Genomic DNA, 23,236 nt, shown 5'->3' on the forward strand with positions numbered 1-23,236 from the left:
GCCGGGTAGCGCGCTCGGACAAGGGCCTGTTGTGGACTTGGGGGGAACCCCCACGCCGATTTTTTTCGGCGTTGGGGTTCCCCTTTAAGTCCATACCAGGTGGCGGGGGGCCGGCGGCGTCTCCTTCGCGGGCCCCGCCTGCATGGAGACGCGCTCAAAATGAGCGGACTTTGCTCCGCGTGTGTGGGGGCGAGTCCGTTCATTTCAAAAGTAGGGCGGATAGTACGGCGGACTTAGTACGCCGTATTAGTCCGCTGAAAAAGTGCCGTGTGTGGGCAAGTAGCCCGTTCAGAAAGTCCGACGGACAGTCTGGCGGGAAGTCCGCCAGTCTAAGTCCGTGGGATAGTCGGCTACGTGTGTACGCGGCATTAGAAACACTTTAGACTTCAGCTATAATAATGTTGCATTGCTTTGTGTATTTTCTTCATCCCCTCCAAAGGTGGAAAAACCCTTTTAAGCGCCACACTAAAAAGATATTTTAGAAAACGGCAGTTAACACACGAAGCTTTCCAGAGCGGAGACAAAATTATTTTCTGAAATAATGTCCCCCCTCCCCCCCCCCCCCCCCCCCCCCCCCCAGCAGGTGACTTATGTTATTTCTTTAAGCTTTTCGTTGGCGCTGTCATACTGCAATCATTCGTTTGCCTTCCTTCCAAAACCAATCGTCATGCCGGGTTTGGCCTCCAACACAAGTCTCCTGTCATCTGACACTGCGGACGGCTAGCCACACAAGCGTTGGGAGCACGGTTCCAGGAAATCGACCTAATCATAAAAAATGATGTGGTCGATCGTAATGCGCTCCACAAAATCAAATATTTGCTGAGATTTAGAAAAATAACCAAAAAAAGTAACCATTTCACAAATCGGCAATTGAACTTTTTCTTTTTTTTTTTTTTTTACTCTCTCTCTTTTCTTGTCTTTGGCAGAATTCAAAGAAGCCTTCTCGCTCTTTGATCGGACCCCTAATTGCGAGATGAAAATCACCTACGGACAATGCGGGGACGTTCTGAGGTCGCTGGGGCAGAACCCGACCAACGCTGAAGTCTTGAAAGTCCTCGGACGGCCAAAACCAGAAGGTTAGCGAATGTTTGTCGTGTCCGCTTGCCAGCGAATTAACGTTTTTTTTTTTTTGCAAACAGGCTGTGTTTTTCCAGAGTTCTGTCAATTCAACTTTCTCTGGCTGAAAGGAAAACGCGAGACGGCGGAGAATGAAATTTGGTAGCGAGCAAACTGGCACATGCCGACATTTTATTACATAATGCGAAACAGCCTTGCGGTTCTTTATTATTATTCGTTCTTAACTTATTGCAGGCTATTAAGGTTAAAGACCAACTCTGCGCTCATTTATTTTTTATTTTTTTATGTGGGGAGCAATGACCCCCAAAGAAGCTGTTGGATTTATAATGGGCTCTCCTGCCTTCCTAATGGTGACCTGCCCAGTAGCCGCACCCTATAAAACTCAACGACCCGCCAACCCACCAGTAGCAAAAATTAGACAGACTTTATGGCCTTAAATCTTCTTTTGCCAAATGTATTGGCTCAGTTCTCTTAAGCTGAGGGTTGGGGTACACAGGATACCCTACAACAGAAGCAAAAGTTCCCTCCACTCAGTAGACCTCTCGCAGACCTTCAGACCTTGGGCTTCTGGCTTTGACTATCTTTTGTTCTCTGCCGCAGGTCAGCAGTAGGACTTTCTAGGCTTTAGCCACAGGTCGGTGTAGTTTGTGGAAGCCCAAGTGATGGGGCAGCTAGCTTTTGGTCTCTTTAGCCTCTGCCACAGGCTAGTGCAGATTCTACAGGCCCAGGCGTGTGGCTACCTTATAGTTTCTTCAGCGCCTGCCACAGGCTAGAGAAGATTCTGTAGACCCAGATGGGTGGGTACCTTATCGTTTCTTCAGCCTCTGGCACAGGCTAGAGCAGATTCTGTAGACCCAGATGGGTGGCTACCTTATCGTTTCTTCAGCGTCTGCCACAGGCTAGAGAAGATTTTGTAGAACCCAGATGGGTGGCTACCTTATAGTTTCTTCGGCCTCTGCCACAGGCTAGAGAAGATTCTGTAGACCCAGATGGGTGGCTACCTTATAGTTTCTTCAGTCTCTGCCACAGGCTAGAGAAGATTCTGTAGACCCAGATGGGTGGGTACCTTATAGTTTCTTCAGCCTCTGCCACAGGCTAGAGAAGATTCTGTAGAACCCAGATGGGTGGCTACCTTATAGTTTCTTCAGCCTCTGGCACAGGCTAGAGCAGATTCTGTAGACCCAGATGGGTGGCTACCTTATCGTTTCTTCAGCGTCTGCCACAGGCTAGAGAAGATTTTGTAGAACCCAGATGGGTGGCTACCTTATAGTTTCTTCGGCCTCTGCCACAGGCTAGAGAAGATTCTGTAGACCCAGATGGGTGGCTACCTTATAGTTTCTTCAGTCTCTGCCACAGGCTAGAGAAGATTCTGTAGACCCAGATGGGTGGGTACCTTATAGTTTCTTCAGCCTCTGCCACAGGCTAGAGAAGATTCTGTAGACCCAGATGGGTGGGTACCTTATCGTTTCTTCAGCCTCTGCCACAGGCTAGAGAAGATTCTGTAGAACCCAGATGGGTGGCTACCTTATAGTGTCTTCAGCCTCTGTCACAGGCTAGAGAAGATTCTGTAGAACCCAGATGGGTGGCTACCTTATAGTTCCTTCAGCCTCTTCCACAGGTTAGTGTAGATTATGTAAGCCCAGATGGTGGCTACCTTATAGATTCTTCAGCGTCTGCCACAGGCTAGAGCAGATTCTGTAGGCCCAGATGGCTGGCTACCTTATAGTTTCTATAGCCTCTGTCACAGGTAAGTGTAGATTCTGTAAGCCCATGCGTGTGGCTACCTTATAGTTTCTTCAGCCTCTGCCACTGGCTAGAGCAGATTCTGTAGATGGCCCAGATGGGTGGCTACCTTATAGTTTAGTAAACCTCTGCCATAGGCTAGTGTAGATTCTGTAAGCCCAGATGCGTGTCTACCTTATAGTTTCTTCAGCCTCTGCCACAGGCTAGTGTAGTTTATGTAAGCCCAGATGGGTGGCCCCCTTATAGCTTACTCTGCCACAGGCAGAGGTTAAATCAAACTTGTTTAACAATAAAAGTAAAAAGAACAAATGTAGTCAAAACATAGCCACAGTTTAGTAACCAGGGAGAGTCGTTAGTCCAATAATAGCCTACCGGCCCATGGGAGGATGGCACCGCAGGGATAAAGATGGTACCCGCTCACATATTCCTGGCCTGAGGCCTGTTACGTTGAATAAAGAATGCCCAGTCCAAGAGCATATTTAACTATTTACTGCAAATCGCTCAGATAATCAGGCTAGCACCCATGACGTTTCTTCTTTACATCACAACAGTCGTTATCACAACTTCCTGGCAGTAGTCTCTGGTGCAGGACACCATACCTCCGTCCATTATATCATTTCTTATTAGTAGTCTATTTAGTGCAGAACACTCGGAATACTCACAAAACCATTGCAGCCACCTTCCCAAAGGTTTCAAGACTCCTCCCCATAGGTAGCGTGAACTTAAGGTGTTCTTTCCTCACACACGGGGTGCTTCTCCTTAGGCCCCACAGCCATCCTAAACCAATCCACAGGACCTGCTAGACACAGGTGAGATTTGGGTGCCAAGGTTTCTTCATCCCCAATTTCCCCAATATTTCCTCCTCTGGTCACCCTGGCAGTCCAGCCCTGCAGAGAGCTCTCTCTCTCTCGTTCTCTCCTCACAGCACAGCACTACATTTTGGTGATCAGGGTTGTAAGAGGGGCTTTGCTATTAGCTAATAATAGTGCCAAGCAGGGCCGGGACAAGGGGTGGGCAGGAGGGGCGGCTGCCCCTGGCGCAATGGTTTATTGCAGGGGTAGGGGGCACCCTGACCCTAACCCTAAGGGAAAGGGGGGCGCAGTTTGGCATCTTTGCCCTGGGTGCTGGATGACCTTGTCCTGGCACTGGTGCCAAGTGCAAAAGTCCCTGTCCCACTCCTGTCTTTGCTAGAACACTGCCCCTCCTATTGAGGCTGAGCCCTCTGCCATATTGTGCTCCACTCCATGCCAGATACTTCCACATGACATTCCCGGCTGTTGACCGGTAGCCTGTTGATCTGGAAGAAGGAATGTCCACGCATGAATAGGGTTGCTGCACTTTCCTGATGGTACTCAGGAAATGACATAACAGTCACATCACATTGACATACATTCCAGAGTCACTTGACAATATATAGTCAATCACATTTAATGGAAGGTCCGCAGCAGTCAAACGTAAAAGCATTTGCAGCAATTTAAGCAACCATCTCCTTCAAATAGTCTCCCCTTTCACCTGGGGTCATTACTATTCACAAGACTGGTTCCCTGTAGGTATCCTCCTCCATAGGTACACCAGGGACCCTCAAGGAGAATAGCCCTACTAAGGGAATTCTTGGCCTGGCCTGAAAGGCCCTTTTCAACCCACCCTAGCCCTCATCTCCATAGGGGTCAGGAAGACTACACCGGCGGTTCTTATGGGTGCAGGTCTACTCCTCCCTGGCCTCCAGCCCTGTCCAGGGCCTCCACGTGATAGTTACATCTGTACTGGCGTGGTGTGTTTGGCTCCAATGCCCCAACTGCTTTAGGGCTCCTCCCAACATGGCTTATATGTGGGCACTGGCTCATCCATGATATCACTGCATAAGAGTTCTACTTATTTATTTATTTATTTTTAAGCCTATAGCACCTGGTCTTCCCAACCAAGTACTAACTGAACTTGACCCTGCTTAGCCGAGTTCTCAGAGGGTCAGGGGCGTAACTATAGGGGTGCAGCAGTCGCGACCGCAACTGGGCCCTGTGATGCAGGGGCCCCATGCAGCCCCCTCTACATATGGCCGGCAGCAGCATAGGCAGCTAGGGGTACCAGTGCACCATGCACACGGGGGCTGGAGGTGGAGGGTGACTAGCAGAGCTCCATGCTCGACTATCGCACTGGCTGCTCTTTAGTTGTGCATTCCCCGCATGACCTGTGTCCTCGGCCGGCTCCTCAGAGTACCCCTCTCCTGCTCCATGTATTGCCGCTCAGTCCGATGTCTGTTCTCCCCAACCAGGCCCCCCCGAGTCCGGCCCACACTGCACTGCATACTTCTCCCGGGTTAACAAACTTTAAGCACACAGATGCAGTGCAGCCCTATGAGAGCCCCCCGGAGGACACTGCAGGCTTGTCTGCCAGCCCCCCTCCTCCCCCGTCATACACAGATGATAAAAGGTCTTTCTGGGAGATATGCTGATCGCCCGACCAGCACACTGGATGGAGCCCAGGCCAACATGGATGAGTGCGCGGCCTACAGCTTGGTCATGGTGAGTGAGAGGACCCCATCCCCCACACACTATTACATACCCCCTTCATCCCCCCCTGGGGACAAGGACCCCTTCTCACGTGGGGACAGGGACCCCCACCACCCCTTCTCATCTGGGGGCAGTAACTTCATCTGCCCTGGAGAAAAGGACCTCATCTCTTCTGGGGACGGGGACCCCATCCTGCTTAGGGACAGTCCCCCAATGGGGCACCTAAAAATGTAAAAAAAATAAAAAATAAAAAACTACTGATACCAGTGGTGGAACTACAGGGCTCACAAAGGTCATACCTGTGACCAGGCCCTGGAGTTCCACCGCCGGACTCGGAGGGAAGGGCCCTGGCTGGCGTTCAGGGGGGCCCTTCATGGTTTCTTGCATCGGGGCCCTGAAGGTTCTAGTTACGCCACTGCAGAGGGCTGTAATTAAAAGGGGCCTAGCACCTGATGGCACTGTCTGCTGTAACCAGACACCATTCTAGCACAGAGCCACCTAGTGGCAGACCAGCTAGCTGTACCTGCCTACAGGAGTGCCACACTGTGTTGATGTCATCATGTCAGTCTCACTCTATGCATCATCCAGGATTGTCCACCAACAGGCGAAGACCAAGGGGGAAGATGTCTTGTCACGTCATGTGACCAACCAGAATTCATAAGAAAAAGATAATAATAAAAAAAAAAAAAAACTATAAAAATACCACTTAAGCAGAGGAAGAGGACCTTGAGTGGTGAGAATGGAGTTGGCACCTAATCAACCAACCTGTAGGCAGCCATATTGCATGCAGGCAGTTTGCTACCTGTCTGTCATTGTAATCCTGCGGCTTCAACACTTTCTCAGTCGTTGACCCGAAAACAAGCCGGAAGCAATTGAAAGAGGAACTCTTGATCTGCCGACATGTTTTGAGTCGAAGTCTCAAAACGTATTGGATCAGCAAGGAAACTCATAATTGATATGGTTGCCAGCAGGTGCAATTATTATAGGTTTCCTTTAAATTGAATTGTTTGTGACATTGTTGCATAGAACAGACCAATCAGTGTAGCTACAGTGCAGATCACAGCACCTGCAGCAAGAAAGCAATGTATACTGGGGGGGGGGTTGAGTATTTAGTTTATAGTAATCTCCATCCACCTGTCACCAAAAGAACATTGGAAAACTAAAGACAAGGAAATACAGCAGGCATAAACATGAGAAATAATGGTATTTTCTGTATTTCGCAGAACTACACACCAAACTGATGGACTTTGATACCTTCCTGCCCATGCTGCAGCATATCTCCAGGTCCAAGGAGAAGGGAACGTACGAGGACTTTGTAGAAGGATTGCGCGTCTTTGACAAAGAAGGCAACGGCACCGTCATGGGCGCTGAGATTCGGCACGTCCTGGCAACTTTGGGTATGGAGGCAAATTATTTAAAGTGGACTTTTACAATAACTTGACGAGTCTTCAAAAATACATTCCTGACATACAACAACATACAGCCACATTTTTTTCCCGAAAATATCACCATTAAAACATAAAACGCCGCCGTACTTCCGCTCCAATCAGAGACTTTCCACTCACCATTAAAACATAAAACGCCGCCGTACTTCCGCTCCAATCAGTGACTTTGACTGGGGCGAACCGGCAGGGCTGGACTGGGACAAAAATTTGGCCCTGGACTTTATCCAGACTGGCCCACTTTAATTTTGCAAACACGCAAAAAGCCCCTAGAGAGCCCCTCCTTACATCAGGGTCCCCAGAGAGCCCCTCCTTACATCAGGGTCCCCAGAGAGCCCCTCCTTACATCAGGGTCCCCAGAGAGCCCCTCCTTACATCAGGGTCCCCAGAGAGCCCCTCCTTACATCAGGGTCCCCAAAGAGCCCCTCCTTACATCAGGGTCCCCAGAGAGCCCCCCACTTACATCAGGGTCCCCAGAGAGCCTCCCCTTACATCAGGGTCCCCATATAGCCTTCCCCTTACATCAGGGTCCCCAGAGAGCCCCTCCTTACATCAGGGTCCCCAGAGAGCCCCTCCTTACATCAGGGTCCCCAGAGAGCCCCCCACTTACATCAGGGTCCCCAGAGAGCCTTCCCCTTACATCAGAGTCCCCAGAGATCATCCGCCTTACATCAGGGTCCCTAGAGAGCCAACCCCTTACATCCGGGTCAACGCAGAGCCCCCCCTTACCACCGAGTCCACAGAGAGCCTCTCTCTTACATCAGGTTCCCCAGAGAGCCTCCGGCTTACATCAGGGTCCCCAGAGAGCCCCTCCTTACATCAGGGTCACCAAAAAGAGGGCAGGTAGTGGGCTAGGACCCTGTGCTTGGGGACTCCTTGACTGACTCGGGGCTATGGGCCCCAGATTCGGGGCTATAGCCCCAAAAGTCCCCCCCAGCGATGCCACTGGCTGCCACTGAAACCGGCCCACTGAGCCATCGGCCCACCGGAAAACTCCCTATAGTCCCTATGGCCAGTACATGCCTGCGAACCGGACGTACCTGGGGGTCAGTTTCCGGGAGGTTCCTTCGAAACAGCTTACAAGTTTGGACTTTTTTTTTTTTGTCCCATAAACATTTTATTGAGAGAACACAAATTTAGAGTATACAACCATGGCGCAGCGAGCCTGTCTTATCAATATATGATTAAAATTCAGTCAAGTAGGAACATTCTGAACCGGGATTCAACATCTCTATATTATGAGCGGAAAATCAGGGGTGGTTATGATGTCTAGTCGTGTATATATATCTTCAGGGGGAGGATTAAGCGGGGAAAAGGGGAGTAAAAGTGGGGAAAGGGGGGGTACATGAGGAGAAGACGGGAAGGAAGAAAATAAAAAAAAGAGAAAAAAAAAGGGGGGGGGGGGAGTGGGGAGAGAGAGAGAAGAGGGGGAGGGAGAAGGGGATGATAGGGAGGTGGAAGGGAGGAGCGAGAAGGGGGAAGGTACTGAGGTGAAGAGCAAGGGGGGAATGCCGCTGAGGCAGGGCCGGGACAAGGGGTGGGCAGGAGGGGGCGGTTGCCCTGGGCACTGTGGTATCATGTGAAGTGGGGAGGGGGGCACCACAAGGAGATGGGGGAGGGGGTTTGTGTTGAGAAGTGGAATTTGGAGGGGAGGAAGCGGGTAAGAAATGTCATAGGAGGGCAAATATGGGGTGGTGTGCTAGGAATGGTAATTTGGGGGATTTGTGTTTGGGAGGGGGGATAGGCGAGGAAGATTTGTGCTAGTAGGGGTGGTTGGGGGTATCTGTGCTGGGGGGGGGGGGGGGATCTGTGCCAGATTTGGGGAGGGGACTTTGTGCTGGAAGGGGGATTTGGAATGGGGGAGAGAATTTGTGCTTAGATGGGTAATTTGAGGGTTAGGGGATATGTGCTAGGAGGGGGACCTTTTTATGTGGCGGGGGGGATTTGTGCTAGAGCCATATGGGTAGAGAGAATTTGAGCTGGTGTAATAGGGGGCAAAGATTTGTGCTTAGAGGGGCAATTTCATGAGGGGGGCAGATTTGTACTGAGAGAAGGGGGAATTCTTGCTTAGGAATCGAGCATGCTTATTAGTATACATTTTTTTTTTGGAAGGGGAGGTTTTTTTTCGCTTACACATAATGCTCATACATATGGGGGGGGGGGGGCGCAATTTGGCATGGTCGCCCTGAGCTCTAGATGACCTTGTCCCGGCACTGCACTGAGCAGAGGGGGTGAAATCAGCACCAACTACCCTCTCCGGCTTCTAGTGTTCAGAACCCTCCAAGTATCACAATTTTTCAAGGTCCAAAAGGGATTGTCAAACGAATGTCATGGGGAACTGGACACTGCCCTATACCAATGCGAAAAAAAAATGCCAATGCGTACCAATGCAAAGAAAACTGTAGAGGGTGTGCCATATTCCAAATGTATCAAGAAAGAAGAAATCGCCCCCTAGGGTGGGACTTTAACCACTTCCCGACCGGCGCACGCCGATGTACATCAGCAGAATGGCACAAACAGGCAAATGGGCATACCTGTACATCCCTTTAAATTTGCCGCCGCGCCATCGTGTGCGTGCCGCTGGCGGCACGCGCTCTCCAGCCGGGACCTCCGTGGGTCGGGTCGTGAGTCCTACGGACTCGATCGCCGCGGCTGATACCCACGAACGCCTTGCGGAGAGGAAGAACGGGGAGATGCTAATGTAAACAAGCATCTCCCCATTCTGCCTAGTGACAGTGTCACTGATCTCTGCTCCCTGTCATCGGGAGCAGAGATCAGTGACATGTCACACACATAGCCACGCCCCCCCTCCCTCCACAGTTAGAAACACTCCCCAGGGCACACTTAACCCTTACACTGCCCCCTAGTGATTAACCCCTTCACTGCCAGTGTCATTTACACAGGAATCTGTGAATTTGTATAGCACTGATTGCTGTATACATGACAATGGTCCCAAAAATGTGTCAAAAATGTCGCGGTCACGATAAAAATCGCATAGTAAAAAAAAAAATTATTAATAAAAATGCCATAAAACTATCCCCTATTTTGTAAACACTATAACTTTTGCGCAAACCAATCAATATACGTTTATTGATTCCTACCCATCTCTGAAACGCGTCGCTTTCAGGAAGTCATATCTTTCTTTGCATTTTTGTATACGCTGTATCCACGGTCATGTGCAATTATTTTTTTTATATATGTTTTCTAAAAAAAAAAATTCAATATTTTTCTACTATTTCTCAATGTTTATGTGGTAAAGCCTTTAAAGTCCCACCCTAGGGGGCAATGCAAAAAAAAAAAAGAGCATTTCAAATGCACAGCTCCTTAAAAAACGAACTACAGAGTCCTATCATGCCTTTGCCTTTGGGAGTCATGCTTGTAACCAGGGGTGGACTGACAACTCATGGGGCCCCCGGGCAATAGGAGATTATGGGGCCCCCAGGCAATCAGAGATTATGGGGCCACACAGTATACACAAACACGCACACAAAGTATACAATCACACAGTATACACATACATGTACACACAGTATACACAGATATGTTTCTATTGGCTGAGAAGGTACTGGAGAGGCGGGGCAGCTATAATCTCGGGATTTTTAGACCAAAAGGACGTCGGTAAAGGTCATTTCAGAGACGGATGTAAAAAAAACACAAATTTTGACATACTGTCCCTGCTTTTACTGAGGCTGGCAACCCGGATGGGGCCCCCTAATGGCATGGAGCCCTCGGGCAGTGCCCGAGTGGCCCAATGGTCAGTTCGCCCCTGCTTGTAACTGCCAGTCCTTGCGATGCCACATTTTTTGCTAGAGGGCAACAGATTGAGTGGCCATCTCCATAGAGAGTTAGTGTGTTAATGAAAGTCAAATTGAGGAACCTCAGTTTTAAGGGGCGCCTGCATTGCTTTTCAGTAGAAAACCCCTTTGTGGTCGTCTATTCCTTCTAGTGACTTCAGCTGCCTTTTCTTGGTATGGTGCCACTTTTATTACCAGCATTATATATGCCTATATATTGAATGGCTACTTTCATGTCTAGAAGCTTTGCCAGTATTCATTGTTCATTTATTATGATGTGTCTGTCACTTAGGTGAAAAACTGACAGAAGAAGAAGTGGACAGGCTTATGTCTGGCCAGGAAGACGCCAATGGTTTGATTAACTATGAAGGTAATTAGAAGCTTATATAATGGTAAAGACATTTGTAGTATTAATGCGGCTATAGTCACCTCCGCTTTAGTTATAAAGAATGTGCAGTGTTCCTGTATTTTTCTTTACCAGCGGTCCTAAATGTACAGTTGACCCATGAATTCTTTTGTATGGCTCCGTCCTTAAAGCAACTAATTTGCTTCCCCGAAGAAATGTAATCAACAGGTCCCTGTGATAGAAGACGGTGAATACTTACCTCTCCAAACTTCTCTGACTTCCATACAGCCTCTTAAAAGTCTTTAACACTCAACACTTCTGGGAGCGTTGAATGTCTGCGTCCCCCACTGTGGGCTGTAGTTCCTTCCTCCGACCCCTACCTCACTATGGTAGGGTTGAATGCCTGTGTACCCCGCCATGGGCATTAGTTCCTTCCTCTGACCCCTACCTCACTATGGGAGAGTTGGATGCCTGTGTACCACACCAAGGGCTGTAGTTCCTTCCTCCAATCCCTACCTCACTATGGTAGGGTTGAATGCCTGCGTACCCCGCCATGGGAATTAGTTCCTTCCTCTGACCCCTACCTCACTATGGGAGAGTTGGATGCCTGTGTACCACACCAAGGGCTGTAGTTCCTTCCTCCAATCCCTACCTCACTATGGTAGGGTTGAATGCCTGCGTACCCCGCCATGGGCATTAGTTCCTTCCTCTAACACCTACCTCACTATGGGAGAGTTGGATGCCTGTGTACCCCGCCAAGGGCTGTAGTTCCTTCCTCCGATTCCTACCTCACTATGATAGGGTTGAATGCCTGCGTACCCCGCCATGGGCATTAGTTCCTTCCTCTAACCCCTACCTCACTATGGGAGAGTTGGATGCCTGTGTACCCCGCCAAGGGCTGTAGTTCCTTCCTCCGATTCCTACCTCACTATGGTAGGGTTGAATGCCTGCGTACCCCGCCATGGGCATTAGTTCCTTCCTCTGACCCTTACCTCACTATGGGAGAGTTTGGTGCCTGTGTACTCTGCCATGGGCTGTAGTTCCTTCTTCTGACCGCTACCTCACTATGGAAGTGTTGGATGCCTGTGTACCCCGCCAAGGGCTGTAGTTCCTTCCTCCGATTCCTACCTCACTATGGTAGGGTTGAATGCCTGCGTACCCCGCCATGGGCATTAGTTCCTTCCTCTGACCCTTACGTCACTATGGGAGAGTTTGGTGCCTGTGTACTCTGCCATGGGCTGTAGTTCCTTCTTCTGACCCCTACCTCACTATGGAAGTGTTGGATGCCTGTGTACCCCGCCATGGGCATTAGTTCCTTCCTCTGACCCTTACCTCACTATGGGAGTGTTGGATGCCTGCGTACCCCGCCATGGGCATTAGTTCCTTCCTCTGACCCCTACCTCACTATGGAAGTGTTGGATGCCTGCGTACCCCGCCATGGGCTGTAGTTCCTTCCTCTGACCCCTACCTTATTATGGGAGTGTTGGATGCCTGCATCCCCCACTCTTGGCCGTAGTGCCTTCTTCCAACCCCTACCTCACTACGGTAGGGTTGGATGCCTGTGTCCCCTGTCATGTACTGTAGTTATTTTTTCCAACCCTTAAGCCGCGTACACACTGTCTGGCCAACTTAGTCCGTCGAAACACATTTCAGCGGACAGTCCGCTCGTGTGTGGGCTTTAGCGGACTTTTTCAGCGTGCAGTCTGGCGGACTAAGTATTTCGGAATTTCCGTAATATTGTCCGTCGTACTTTGGTTTCAGCGGACAATCCGCTCGTGAGTAGGCTAGTTGGACGGACTAAGAATGGCGCATGCTCAGAAAGGATTTACACGGCGAAAGGTTGCATTGCTGTGTATTGGACTTCCTATTTCTAGTCCCGTCGTACGTGCTGTACACGTCATCGCGCAAACTTTCGACAGACTGTTTTGCATCCGTGTGTGGTCAAGTCCGTTCATTCGAAAGTAGGACGGACTGTCCGTCGGATTGTCTGACGGACTAAGTTGGCCATACAGTCCGCCCGTGTGTACGCGGCTTTACTTCACTATGGGAGTGTTGGATGCCTGTGTCCTCCACCATGTGCTGTAGTTCCTATAGTCTCTTCCTCTGCCCTACCCTACTGTGGGAGTGTTGGATGCTTGTGTTCCCCCGTCGTGGGCAGTAGTTCTTTCCTCCAACCCCTACTTCACTATGGGAGTGTTGGATGCCTGTGTCCTCCACCATGGGCTGTAGTTCCTCCCTCTGACCTCTACCTCACTATGGGAGTGTTGGATGCCTGCATCCCCCTCCGTGGGCTATAGTTCCTTCCTCCGCCCCTACCTTACTGTAGGAATGTTAGATGCCTGCATTCTCCGCCATGGGCTTTAGTTCCTTCCTCCATCCCCTACCTCACTGCAAGACTTTGGAAATGTTGAAGACTTTGTTGGAGGTTGCAGTGTGGGAAGACAGAGGAGCTTGGGCTCGTCGCCCGATAGAGAGGTAAATATTCACAGCCCGTTACAGGAACCAACTCAGGTACGTAGCCAAAGTTCACAAGATTGAAGCAAAAAGTCTTGGTGCATCTGGTGCTTTGGTACTTAGTCATGAGCCTTACGACCATAGTGTGAAACCATCAAGGCTAATATGCTGCTGTAAGGTGCTTATTTGAATAAAGAATCCTGGAACTCAACTCCAACTCATGGATTCTATCTATGTACCTATATTTATGTTCAACTGGACGACGATAGTGAGTTGGAGACAAGGAGGGAGTGGGGTTTCAGGGCCCATCCCCTGGCGGCAGTAATGCTTTTTTATGCACATTGCAGGAGTGACAAATTTGCTTTAAATGACGAATAAACCCGTTATTTTGATTTCAATTTAAATATCCAAGTACTGTCTCTATTGGGCTTTCCAATGGTTCAGTGGAAACTTTCTGGCTCCTTCTAGCCCACCTCACTGTAACCGGTCTGGTTATTCTTTTTCTAAGTTGAGGACTAAAATACTGTACCGTATTTATTTGGCTTTTTATTGATTTTTGTTAGATGAAATACAAAATACTGCATATTACCACTCGTTGCTTATTATTTGCAACCAACAGGCTCTAGATAACAGCTTTCTGGAGGCTCAGATAATGGCTGGTGTTGTGATATAGACCTGAGTATCAAAGAGATCAAATGGGGGATGCATAGTCAGAAGGGGGTGGTGGTGGTGGGGGGCAACCCCTCCCCCTACCTTCTATCTCATGGCATAGTCAGCTACACAGTGGCAGCCAACAAGCAAGCAGGCAGTGAGCTGTTTGGAAGCAGTACATGTCGCTCTTTGGTCACCTGCAACTTTGGACATGTGTGTGAAACCTGTCTATTTATTGCCCATGTGTATAAGGCCTAAGGCTATTGCCCATGTGTATGAAGCCTAAGGTTTTGGGTGTTCAGATGCAGTATACAAACACTTTACAACTAAAGAGAGGCTTCTGGGGGTAAGTTGGGACAATAAAAGTACTCGAGGGCCAAGCGTAGTTTTGGATTACATGGTCAGTCTATTAATAATAATGTTTTCCTTGTTGATGTAGGAGTGGATGACTGGATGGATGGGGGGATGGATTAATGGAATGGATTGATGGTTGGATGGATATTTGGATATGGATATGATGGACTGGATATATGGATGGATTAAAAAATGGATGGATGATTGGATGGATGAATGGATGGACGCATAGATGAAAGAATAGATGGATGATTGGATGGATGGGTGGGTGGGTGGTTGGAAGGACTGGATATACAGATATGGATATAATGGACTGGATATATGGATGGATGGATGCAAGAAATGATGGATGGATGGATGGATGGATGAATAGATGGAATAATGAATGGATGGATGGTTGGATGGATATGTGGATAAGGCCATGATGAACTGGATACATGGAAGGATACATAGATGAAAGAATAGATGAATGGATGGATGATTGGATGGATGGGTCTATGGTTGGAAGGACTGGCTATGTAGATATGGACGTAATGGACTAGATATATGAATGGATGATTGGATGGATGGATGGTTGGATGGATATGTGGATATGGTCATGATGAACTGGATAAATGGATGGCTGGATGATTGGATGGAAGAATAAAAAGAATTAATAGATGGAAGATTGGACGAATGGTTGGGGAGATACGTATGTGGATATGGATATGATGGACTGGATATATGGATGGATGGAAGAATGGATGGATGGATGCATAGTTAAATGAATGGGTGGATGGTTGGAAGGACTGGATATGTAGATATGGATATCATGAACTGGATATATGGATGGAAGAATGGATAGATGGATGAATAGATGATTGGATGGATGAATGGAATAATGAATGGATGGATGGATGTGTGGCTATGGCGATGATGAACTGGATGGATGATTGGATGGACGAATAAAAAGAATGAATGGATGGAAGATTGGACGAATGGTTGGAGAGATGGGTATGTGGATATGATGGACTGGATATATGGATGGATGGAAGAATGGATGGATGATTGGATGAATAAATGATTGGATGGATGAATGGATGGAATAATGAATGGATGTAAGAAGGGATGAATGGATAAATGGTTGGATGGATATGTGGATATGGATATGATGAAATGGGTGGATGGTTGATTGGATGAATGGAAAAATTGAAGAATGAATGGATAGAAGAATGGATAAATGGTTGGATGGATGGTTGGAGAGATGAGTATGTGTGGATATGGATATGATGGAATTGAATATTTGAATGGATAGATGGATAGATGACTGGATGAATGGAAGAATGGCTGGATGGATAATTGAATGGATGAATGGATGGATTAATGGATGGAAGAATTGATGGATGGGTGGGTGTGTGGTTGGATTGATGGCTATGTGGATATCAAAATGACGTTCTGGATATATGGATGGAAGGATGGATGTTTGGATGGATGGGTGGATGGATGTTTGGATGGATGGGTGGACATGATGGACTGGATATGTGGCTAGATGGATGGAAGTTGCTTTGTATCTTTTTCGGTGGAAGAATTGCCTCAGTGTTTATTTTTCACTCTTCTTATCCAAAAATAGTTACATTTTGGAGACAGTTTCCCATGGAAAAGGTTATTTAATCAATCTGACTAAATCTGATATTTCATCACATCATTGTTGTCCATCTAGGAGGAGGCAGAACCCCGAGCCAGTAATAAATCCTTCATCCAAAAAAAGAACCGATCTCTAAACTTCACGTATTTCAATGATTCTGTTTTCTGATCCTCCTCCTTCTAATAACATTGCGTCCCCCCCCCCTCCCGGGAACCCAACCCCCCCCAATCTGAAGAAGTAGAATATCCTATAAAGGAACCATGCCTCTCCCATGCCTCTCCCATGCCTCTCCCATGCCTCTCCCATGCCTCTCCCATGCCTCTCCCATGCCTCTCCCATGCCTCTCCCATGCCTCTCCCATGCCGCGGATGTAATTGCTACTTGTTTTTATATACGGCTTCCAGTTGAACAATATTCCTCATATTTTCCTTGGCCGCCAGTTTCTGTTTTTTACCAGAATACAAAGTTCAGGTTCCCGAATTTCTCTTTTGTTCAAGTCGTCTTTTTTTTTTTTTTTCTGCTACAAAATGAGAACGTCATTAATGGAAGGGAAACATTCTCATAGCTGAGGGAAGAAAAAAAAAAAAAAAACTTGCAGGGGCTAAAAACACGTTACGACATGTATAAAAAGTTGGACGTTTTTGGGAGATTTTCGCTCGCTAAGTTGGCAGGAAGGTACGTTGTGAGATTCCTGTCATCGGCCATGTTCTCTCTAATGCTTGTTTACAACGTTGTTTGATATGGAAGCCAAGGGCCCAGCTGAGAACTCCGAGAAGGAAAAATATTAGTCATCTGTGGACAGCGTTTGGGGAGAAAGACAAAAATGTGATGTTTTGGTAATGGATCCGATTAATGTTAATTAAAAAAAAAAAAAACGGAGAGGGAAGACCAAGCCAAGATGGCCGATTTAATCCCAAGAGATGGGGGAGGAGATTTGCCAGGTTGGGGGGCTTAGTCTGCAATCACAGGGGATTAGAGGTTAAGAGGAGAGAAGTGGCAGCCATGGTTTAGTAATGTTGTCCTCCTGGAGGAAAGTCATGTGACTGCACAGCTTCATGTTTCCAGTAACCGGCTACTATGGGGAAGAATGCCGAGGTAATGGGAAGTCTACTCCTTGGAGGATAGTCATGGCTCCAATACTAACAATTGTTCTCTTTTCCTTCAGCCTTTGTGAAGCACATCCTGGATGGCTAATGAGGTAAGATGAACGCTGCTGACTGTAATAGGGAACACCCATGACATGTAATTATCTTTTCACCAATTCCAGCAACAGCTCCCTCTCTGCCTGTCCCTTCATTGAGTATAATTCATAGGAACCAGATTTCATGGTGTCGGTTCACCAAAATCAGAAAAATGGAGGAACCTTTCTAGCTGGTAACGCTCAGTGAACTGCACTTTACCTTCTACAATGAAGTTATGATTTGCCCGCTCGCTCTCCCTTCATCTTCTTTACCTCTCTTCTCCTCAACCTCTCCCATTTTCCTTCATCTTCTTTAGGTCTCCTCCCCTTCTCCTCTCCCTGTCTCCTTCATCTCCTTCACCTCTCCTCCCCTTCTCCTCTCCCTATCTCCTTCATCTCCTTCACCTCTCCTCTCCTCTACCTCTCTCCTTCATCTCCTTTACCCCTCTTCTCCTTCTCCTCTCCCTATCTCCTTCACCTCTCCTCTCCTTCTCCTCTTCCTCTCTCCTTCATCTCCTTTACTTCTCCTCTCCTCTACCTCTCTCCTTCATCTCCTTTATCTCCCCTCTCCTCTACCTCTCTCCTTTATCTCCCTTACCTCTCCTCTCCTTCTGCTCTACCTATCTCCTTCATCTCCTTTATCTCTCTTCTCCTTCTCCTCTACCTCTCTCCTTCATCTCCTTTACCTCTCCTCTCCTCTTCTACCCCTCTCCTTCATCTCCTTTACCTCTCCCTCTCTGTCTCCCTGTCCTCTTCTCTGCCTCTCCCTCTTTCCTTCATCTTCTTTAGGTCTCCTCCCCTTCTCCTCTCCCTGTCTCCTTCATCTCCTTCACCTCTCCTCTCCTCTACCTCTCTCCTTCATCTCCTTTACCTCTCTTCTCCTTCTCCTCTCCCTATCTCCTTCATCTCCTTCACCTTTCCTCTCCTTCTCCTCTTCCTCTCTCCTTCATCTCCTTTACTTCTCCTCTCCTCTACCTCTCTCCTTCATCTCCTTTATCTCCCCTCTCCTCTACCTCTCTCTTTTATCTCCCTTACCTCTCCTCTCCTTCTGCTCTACCTATCTCCTTCATCTCCTTTATCTCTCTTCTCCTTCTCCTCTACCTCTCTCCTTCATCTCCTTTACCTCTCCTCTCCTCTTCTACCCCTCTCCTTCATCTCCTTTACCTCTCCCTCTCTGTCTCCCTGTCCTCTTCTCTGCCTCTCCCTCTTTCCTTCATCTTCTTTAGGTCTCCTCCCCTTCTCCTCTCCCTCTCTCCTTCATCTCCTTCACCTCTCCTCCCCTTCTCCTCTCCCTATCTCCTTCATCTCCTTCACCTCTCCTCTCCTCTACCTCTCTCCTTCATCTCCTTTACCCCTCTTCTCCTTCTCCTCTCCCTATCTCCTTCATCTCCTTCACCTTTCCTCTCCTTCTCCTCTTCCTCTCTCCTTCATCTCCTTTACTTCTCCTCTCCTCTACCTCTCTCCTTCATCTCCTTTATCTCCCCTCTCCTCTACCTCTCTCCTTTATCTCCCTTACCTCTCCTCTCCTTCTGCTCTACCTATCTCCTTCATCTCCTTTATCTCTCTTCTCCTTCTCCTCTACCTCTCTCCTTCATCTCCTTTACCTCTCCTCTCCTCTTCTACCCCTCTCCTTCATCTCCTTTACCTCTCCCTCTCTGTCTCCCTGTCCTCTTCTCTGCCTCTCCCTCTTTCCTTCATCTTCTTTAGGTCTCCTCCCCTTCTCCTCTCCCTCTCTCCTTCATCTCCTTTACTTCTTCTCATGCTCTCCTTTCTTCCTCATCTCTTTCCTGCCCTCTCCTCTCTCCCTCTCTTCTTCTCTCCTCTCCTCTCTCCCTCCCCTCTTCTCTCCTCTCCTCTCCTCTCCCCCTTCACTCCCCTCTTCTCTCCTCTCCTCTTCTCTCTCCCTCCCCTCTTCTCTCCTTTTTCCCTCCCCTCTTCTCTCCTCTCTATCCCCTCTTCTCTCCTCTCTCCCTCCCCTCTCCTCTCTCCCTCCCCTCTTCTCTCCTCTCCTCTCTCCCTCCCCTCTTCTCTCCTCTCCTCTCTTCCCCCCCTCTTCTCTCCTCTCCTCTCCCCTTTCCCTCCCCTCTCTCCCTCCTCTCTTCTCTCCTCTCTTCCTCCCCGCTTCTCTCCTTCCCCCCCCCTCTTCTCTCCTCTCTCCCTCCTCTCTTTCCCTCCCCTCTTCTCTCCTTTACTTTTCTATCCTCTCTCTCTCTTTTTTTCCCTTGCCTTGATGAAGATTTCAAAGATTGGGCAGAAGACGTGTCAGTAGGTGTCTAAAAATATAATTTGTTTCCAGCTTAAAAAGGAACTTGGTTACAGAATTCTGTTTTTTTTCTCTCTTTTTCCTCAGCATAATAAAAACAGTTACATAACCAACCATAACAGAAATACTTTAACCACAGAAAACTCATTTATAATGTTTTTATACATCAATTAAAGCATCAAAAAGCAGAAATGAATAATGTGAGCCTCGGTGCTGACATGTGAGGAAGACGTCAAACTCAACATTTCTGACTGAGAGCCGTCAATCATCTCCTAGCATCCAATCAGATACTCTGAAGTTGTATCCAAAATACCCATAAAATACTGTAATGTAATTTGATACATTTACCTGAAAACATAGAAGGGTTTTCAATATGACATACTGTAGGTCAGTAAGGATGTGAAGCGTGATTTAGGCAGAAATTCTAAATTTCGCTTCTTGAGCTACATTTGCTTGCAAAATCTTCTTTTTTTTTTGGGGGGGGTGTTTTTAGAGTAATTTGGTTTCTCAAAGTTAGCAATCTCTATCATTTGGATTTTAGTCCTTCTTTTATGTGTATTTTATTATTGCTTGTTCAGTTTCTTTAAACTATCGATGCCCTCCCCGCTGAGACCACCGCCTGTGGAAGGGAATTCCACATCCTTGCCGCTCTTACAGTAAAGAACCCCCTACGTAGTTTAAGGTTAAACCTCTTTTCTTCTAATTTTAATGAGTGGCCACGAGTCTTGTTAAACTCCCCTTCCATGAAAACGTTTTTATCCCTATTGTGGGGTCACCAGTCCGGTATTTGTATATTGTGGGGTCACCAGTCCGGTATTTGTATATTGTGGGGTCACCAGTCCGGTATTTATATATTGTGGGGTCACCAGTCTGGTATTTGTATATTGTGGGGTCACCAGTCCGGTATTTGTATATTGTGGGGTCACCAGTCCGGTATTTGTAAATGGAAATGATATCCCCTCTCAGGCGTCTCTTCTCCAGAGAGAATAAGTTCAGGAAAGGTTGTGAGCACTGAACTTATTCTCCCTGGAGAAGAGGCGCTTGAGAGGGGATATCATTTCATTTTTTAAATACCGTACTGGTGACCCCACATTAGGGATAAAACTTTTTCACGGAAGGGAGTTAAACAAGACACGTGGCCACTCTTAAAAGTTAGAAGAAAAGAGGTTTAGCCTTAAACTACGTAGAGGGTTCTTTACTGTAAGAGTGGCAAGGATGTGGAATTCCCTTCCACAGGCGGTGGTCTCAGCGGGGGTGCATTGATAGTTTCAAGAAACTATTAGATAAGCACCTGAACGACCGCAACATACAGGGATATACAATGTAATACTGACATATAATCACACACATAGGTTGGACTTGATGGACTTGTGTCTTTTTTCGACCTCACCTACTATGTAATTATGTTTGTGTACTGCTGATTTTTATTTTTTATTTTGCTTATGTCTGATTTTCTGTAGAAATAGAAGTGAAATAATGAGGCTAATGAGGGACCATGTATTACATTACAAAAAAAAGTGATACAAAAGGGAAGAACGAAGAACATGGTTAAAAATACATAATTCATGGATATAATCAATATAGTGGTATTTGGCATCTATTTTTGTTTTTTTCAGCACATATTTTTTTGAGTATAACTATAGGAGATATATAATGACTTTCTTTATTAAAGCGGGACTCCGCCGTTTTTTTTTTTTTTTTTTAAAGCCAGCAGCTACAAATACTGCAGCTGCTGACTTTTAAAATAAGGACACTTACCTGTCCAGCGCGCCCGCGATGTCGGCACCCGAAGCTGATCTCTCGATCGTCTCTCGGGTGCTGCCGCCGCCATCTTGGGTATGGGAATCAGGAAGTGGAGCCTTTCGGCTTCATTTCCCGGTTCCCTACTGCGCATGCGCGAGTCGCGCTGCGCAATAAGGATGGCCCCCGCTGCCTCTGGGATCCGTGTGTTTCCCAGCAGGCAGCGGGGGGACCTTCGGAAAGGGGCGTAGATTCTGCGGAAAGGGGCGTAGCTTCTGCAGAATCTACACCGGAAGTGGGTGCAGATTCCAATGAGCGGAAGGTCCACTTTAGGGTGGAGCTCCGCTTTACAATGCCCTCACATCACATTTTGGATTTGACCAAATGCAAATGGAGATAATGGAAGACATTTGGTATACATGAGTCTTCTATTTTATCTATATCTATCTATCTATTGTATCTAATCACTTTTTTTTTATTTTTATTATTATTCTTTTAAGTTCTTCTGAAATACTTCATCACAAAATAATCAAATAACACCGTGTATCTCCAACCAAATCTTTCAATCAAAATCCTCCGAAAGATGTAACGTTCCCATCCCGGAGTGACAACTTCCCATCGAAAAGTCTATATTTCTACCCAAGCAGGACTTTGCATCGCCCATATATTTTTGTTATACTTAACAACATAGAACTTTGTACAAAGCGTAGCCAATAAAGCTCTTCTGATGGCATTTGGTGTAAAAGGTAGTCTTCATTGTCTATGAGTCTTCATTGTCTATGAGTCTTCGTTGTCTATGAGTCTTCTTTGTCTGCTTTGAAGTTATACAAACGTCTCTCTTCCAGGTAGCTTTGTTCTGGAGTTTTCTCATGTTGTATCATCTGCCAGACTCTGTTGAGTTATCAAGAAGGTTAAATTAGACACAGGGATGAGACGGGCAGACGTGGGTTCAGTTCGAGGAGGTTCAGCCAACATGGACAAAGTTCACGCTCCAAATCCGAACCTCATTAAAAATCAATATTAAAAAACAGTTCTGTCCATTCTCTAGACCCGCCTTTCCAAAACTTTTTACCCCAGAGGAACTCTTGAAACAATGTTCAGGTCTCAGGGTACCCCCTGTTCAGATTAGTCAATTGGAGGAGTCATTGAGCAAATACCCCTTACATTGGTAGTGGAGAGATGGAAGAATGCCCCCTTACCGTGGTGGTACGGAATGACTCTCTTGCAGTCATGTTGCTGGTCTTGCCAAGTGGCCTTGGTCTTGGAACTATGTAGGCAGGGCAGGACTTACCATTGGGCTTGACTGGGCTCAAGCCCATGGGCCCCGCCCAATAGGGGGCCCCGCCGAGATACATAGCCGAGTGTACTCGGCTCCGGTCACAGTCACGCCCAGTCCCACCCTATGATGGACATAACAAAGGGAATGGGCATGACTGTGACCCGAGCCGAGTATACTCTGCTACTCTCGGCTCTGCTCGGGACTGTTAGAGGACCCGAGAGCCGCCGAGAGGACCCGAGAGCCGCCAAGAGGACCCGAGAGCCACCGAGAGGACCCGAGAGCCGCCAAGAGGCCCCGAGAGCCGCCAAGAGGACAGGAGAGCCGCCAAGATATACAGGACTCTGTATCTTGGCAGCGCCATTTTTAAACTTCAAGACTGCAATGACAAGGCTGCAAATGACACTGGACAAGGCTGCATTGATGGGCGTTTAAATGTAAGTTTTTTTTCCTTAAACTTGGGGTGCGTGTTATACGCCCATAAATACGGTAATGTATAGAAGGTAGGGCCCAAAAGTGACTCAAGCCCAGGGGCCCCAACCACCCTAATGCCGCGTACACACGGGCGAACTGTATGGCGTACTTAGTTCGTCATACAATCCGACGGACAGTCCGTCGTACTTTCCACTGAACGGACTTGACCACACACGGATACCCAAACAGTCCGTCGAGAAGCTTGCGCGATGACGTGTACAGCACGTACGACGGGACTAGAAATAGGAAGTCCAAGACACAGCAAAGCACCCTTCCGCCGTGTAAATCCTTTCTGAGCATGCGCCATTCTT

At 47.6% G+C, this 23,236-nt stretch overlaps 1 protein-coding gene across 1 annotated transcript in view; it reads left to right on the plus strand.

Annotated features, from left to right (window-relative positions):
* Positions 1 to 21,924, plus strand: part of MYL3 (myosin light chain 3) — a 43,461-nt gene extending 21,537 nt beyond the window's left edge. The window contains exons 2-6 of the mRNA XM_077493523.1: positions 927 to 1,076; positions 6,551 to 6,724; positions 10,856 to 10,933; positions 17,158 to 17,190; positions 21,676 to 21,924. Of these exons, the coding sequence (XP_077349649.1) occupies positions 974 to 1,076; positions 6,551 to 6,724; positions 10,856 to 10,933; positions 17,158 to 17,186 (384 nt within the window). The 5' untranslated portion in view covers positions 927 to 973 and the 3' untranslated portion in view covers positions 17,187 to 17,190; positions 21,676 to 21,924. The remainder of the gene's footprint in view (positions 1 to 926; positions 1,077 to 6,550; positions 6,725 to 10,855; positions 10,934 to 17,157; positions 17,191 to 21,675) is intronic.
* The last annotated feature ends 1,312 nt before the right edge of the window (positions 21,925 to 23,236 follow it).

The sequence above is a fragment of the Lithobates pipiens genome, unplaced genomic scaffold, assembly GCF_037356315.1.
Source record: "Lithobates pipiens isolate NorthernLeopardFrog02 unplaced genomic scaffold, aLitPip1_a1.2 Scaffold_19, whole genome shotgun sequence".
Taxonomy (NCBI): domain Eukaryota; kingdom Metazoa; phylum Chordata; class Amphibia; order Anura; family Ranidae; genus Lithobates; species Lithobates pipiens.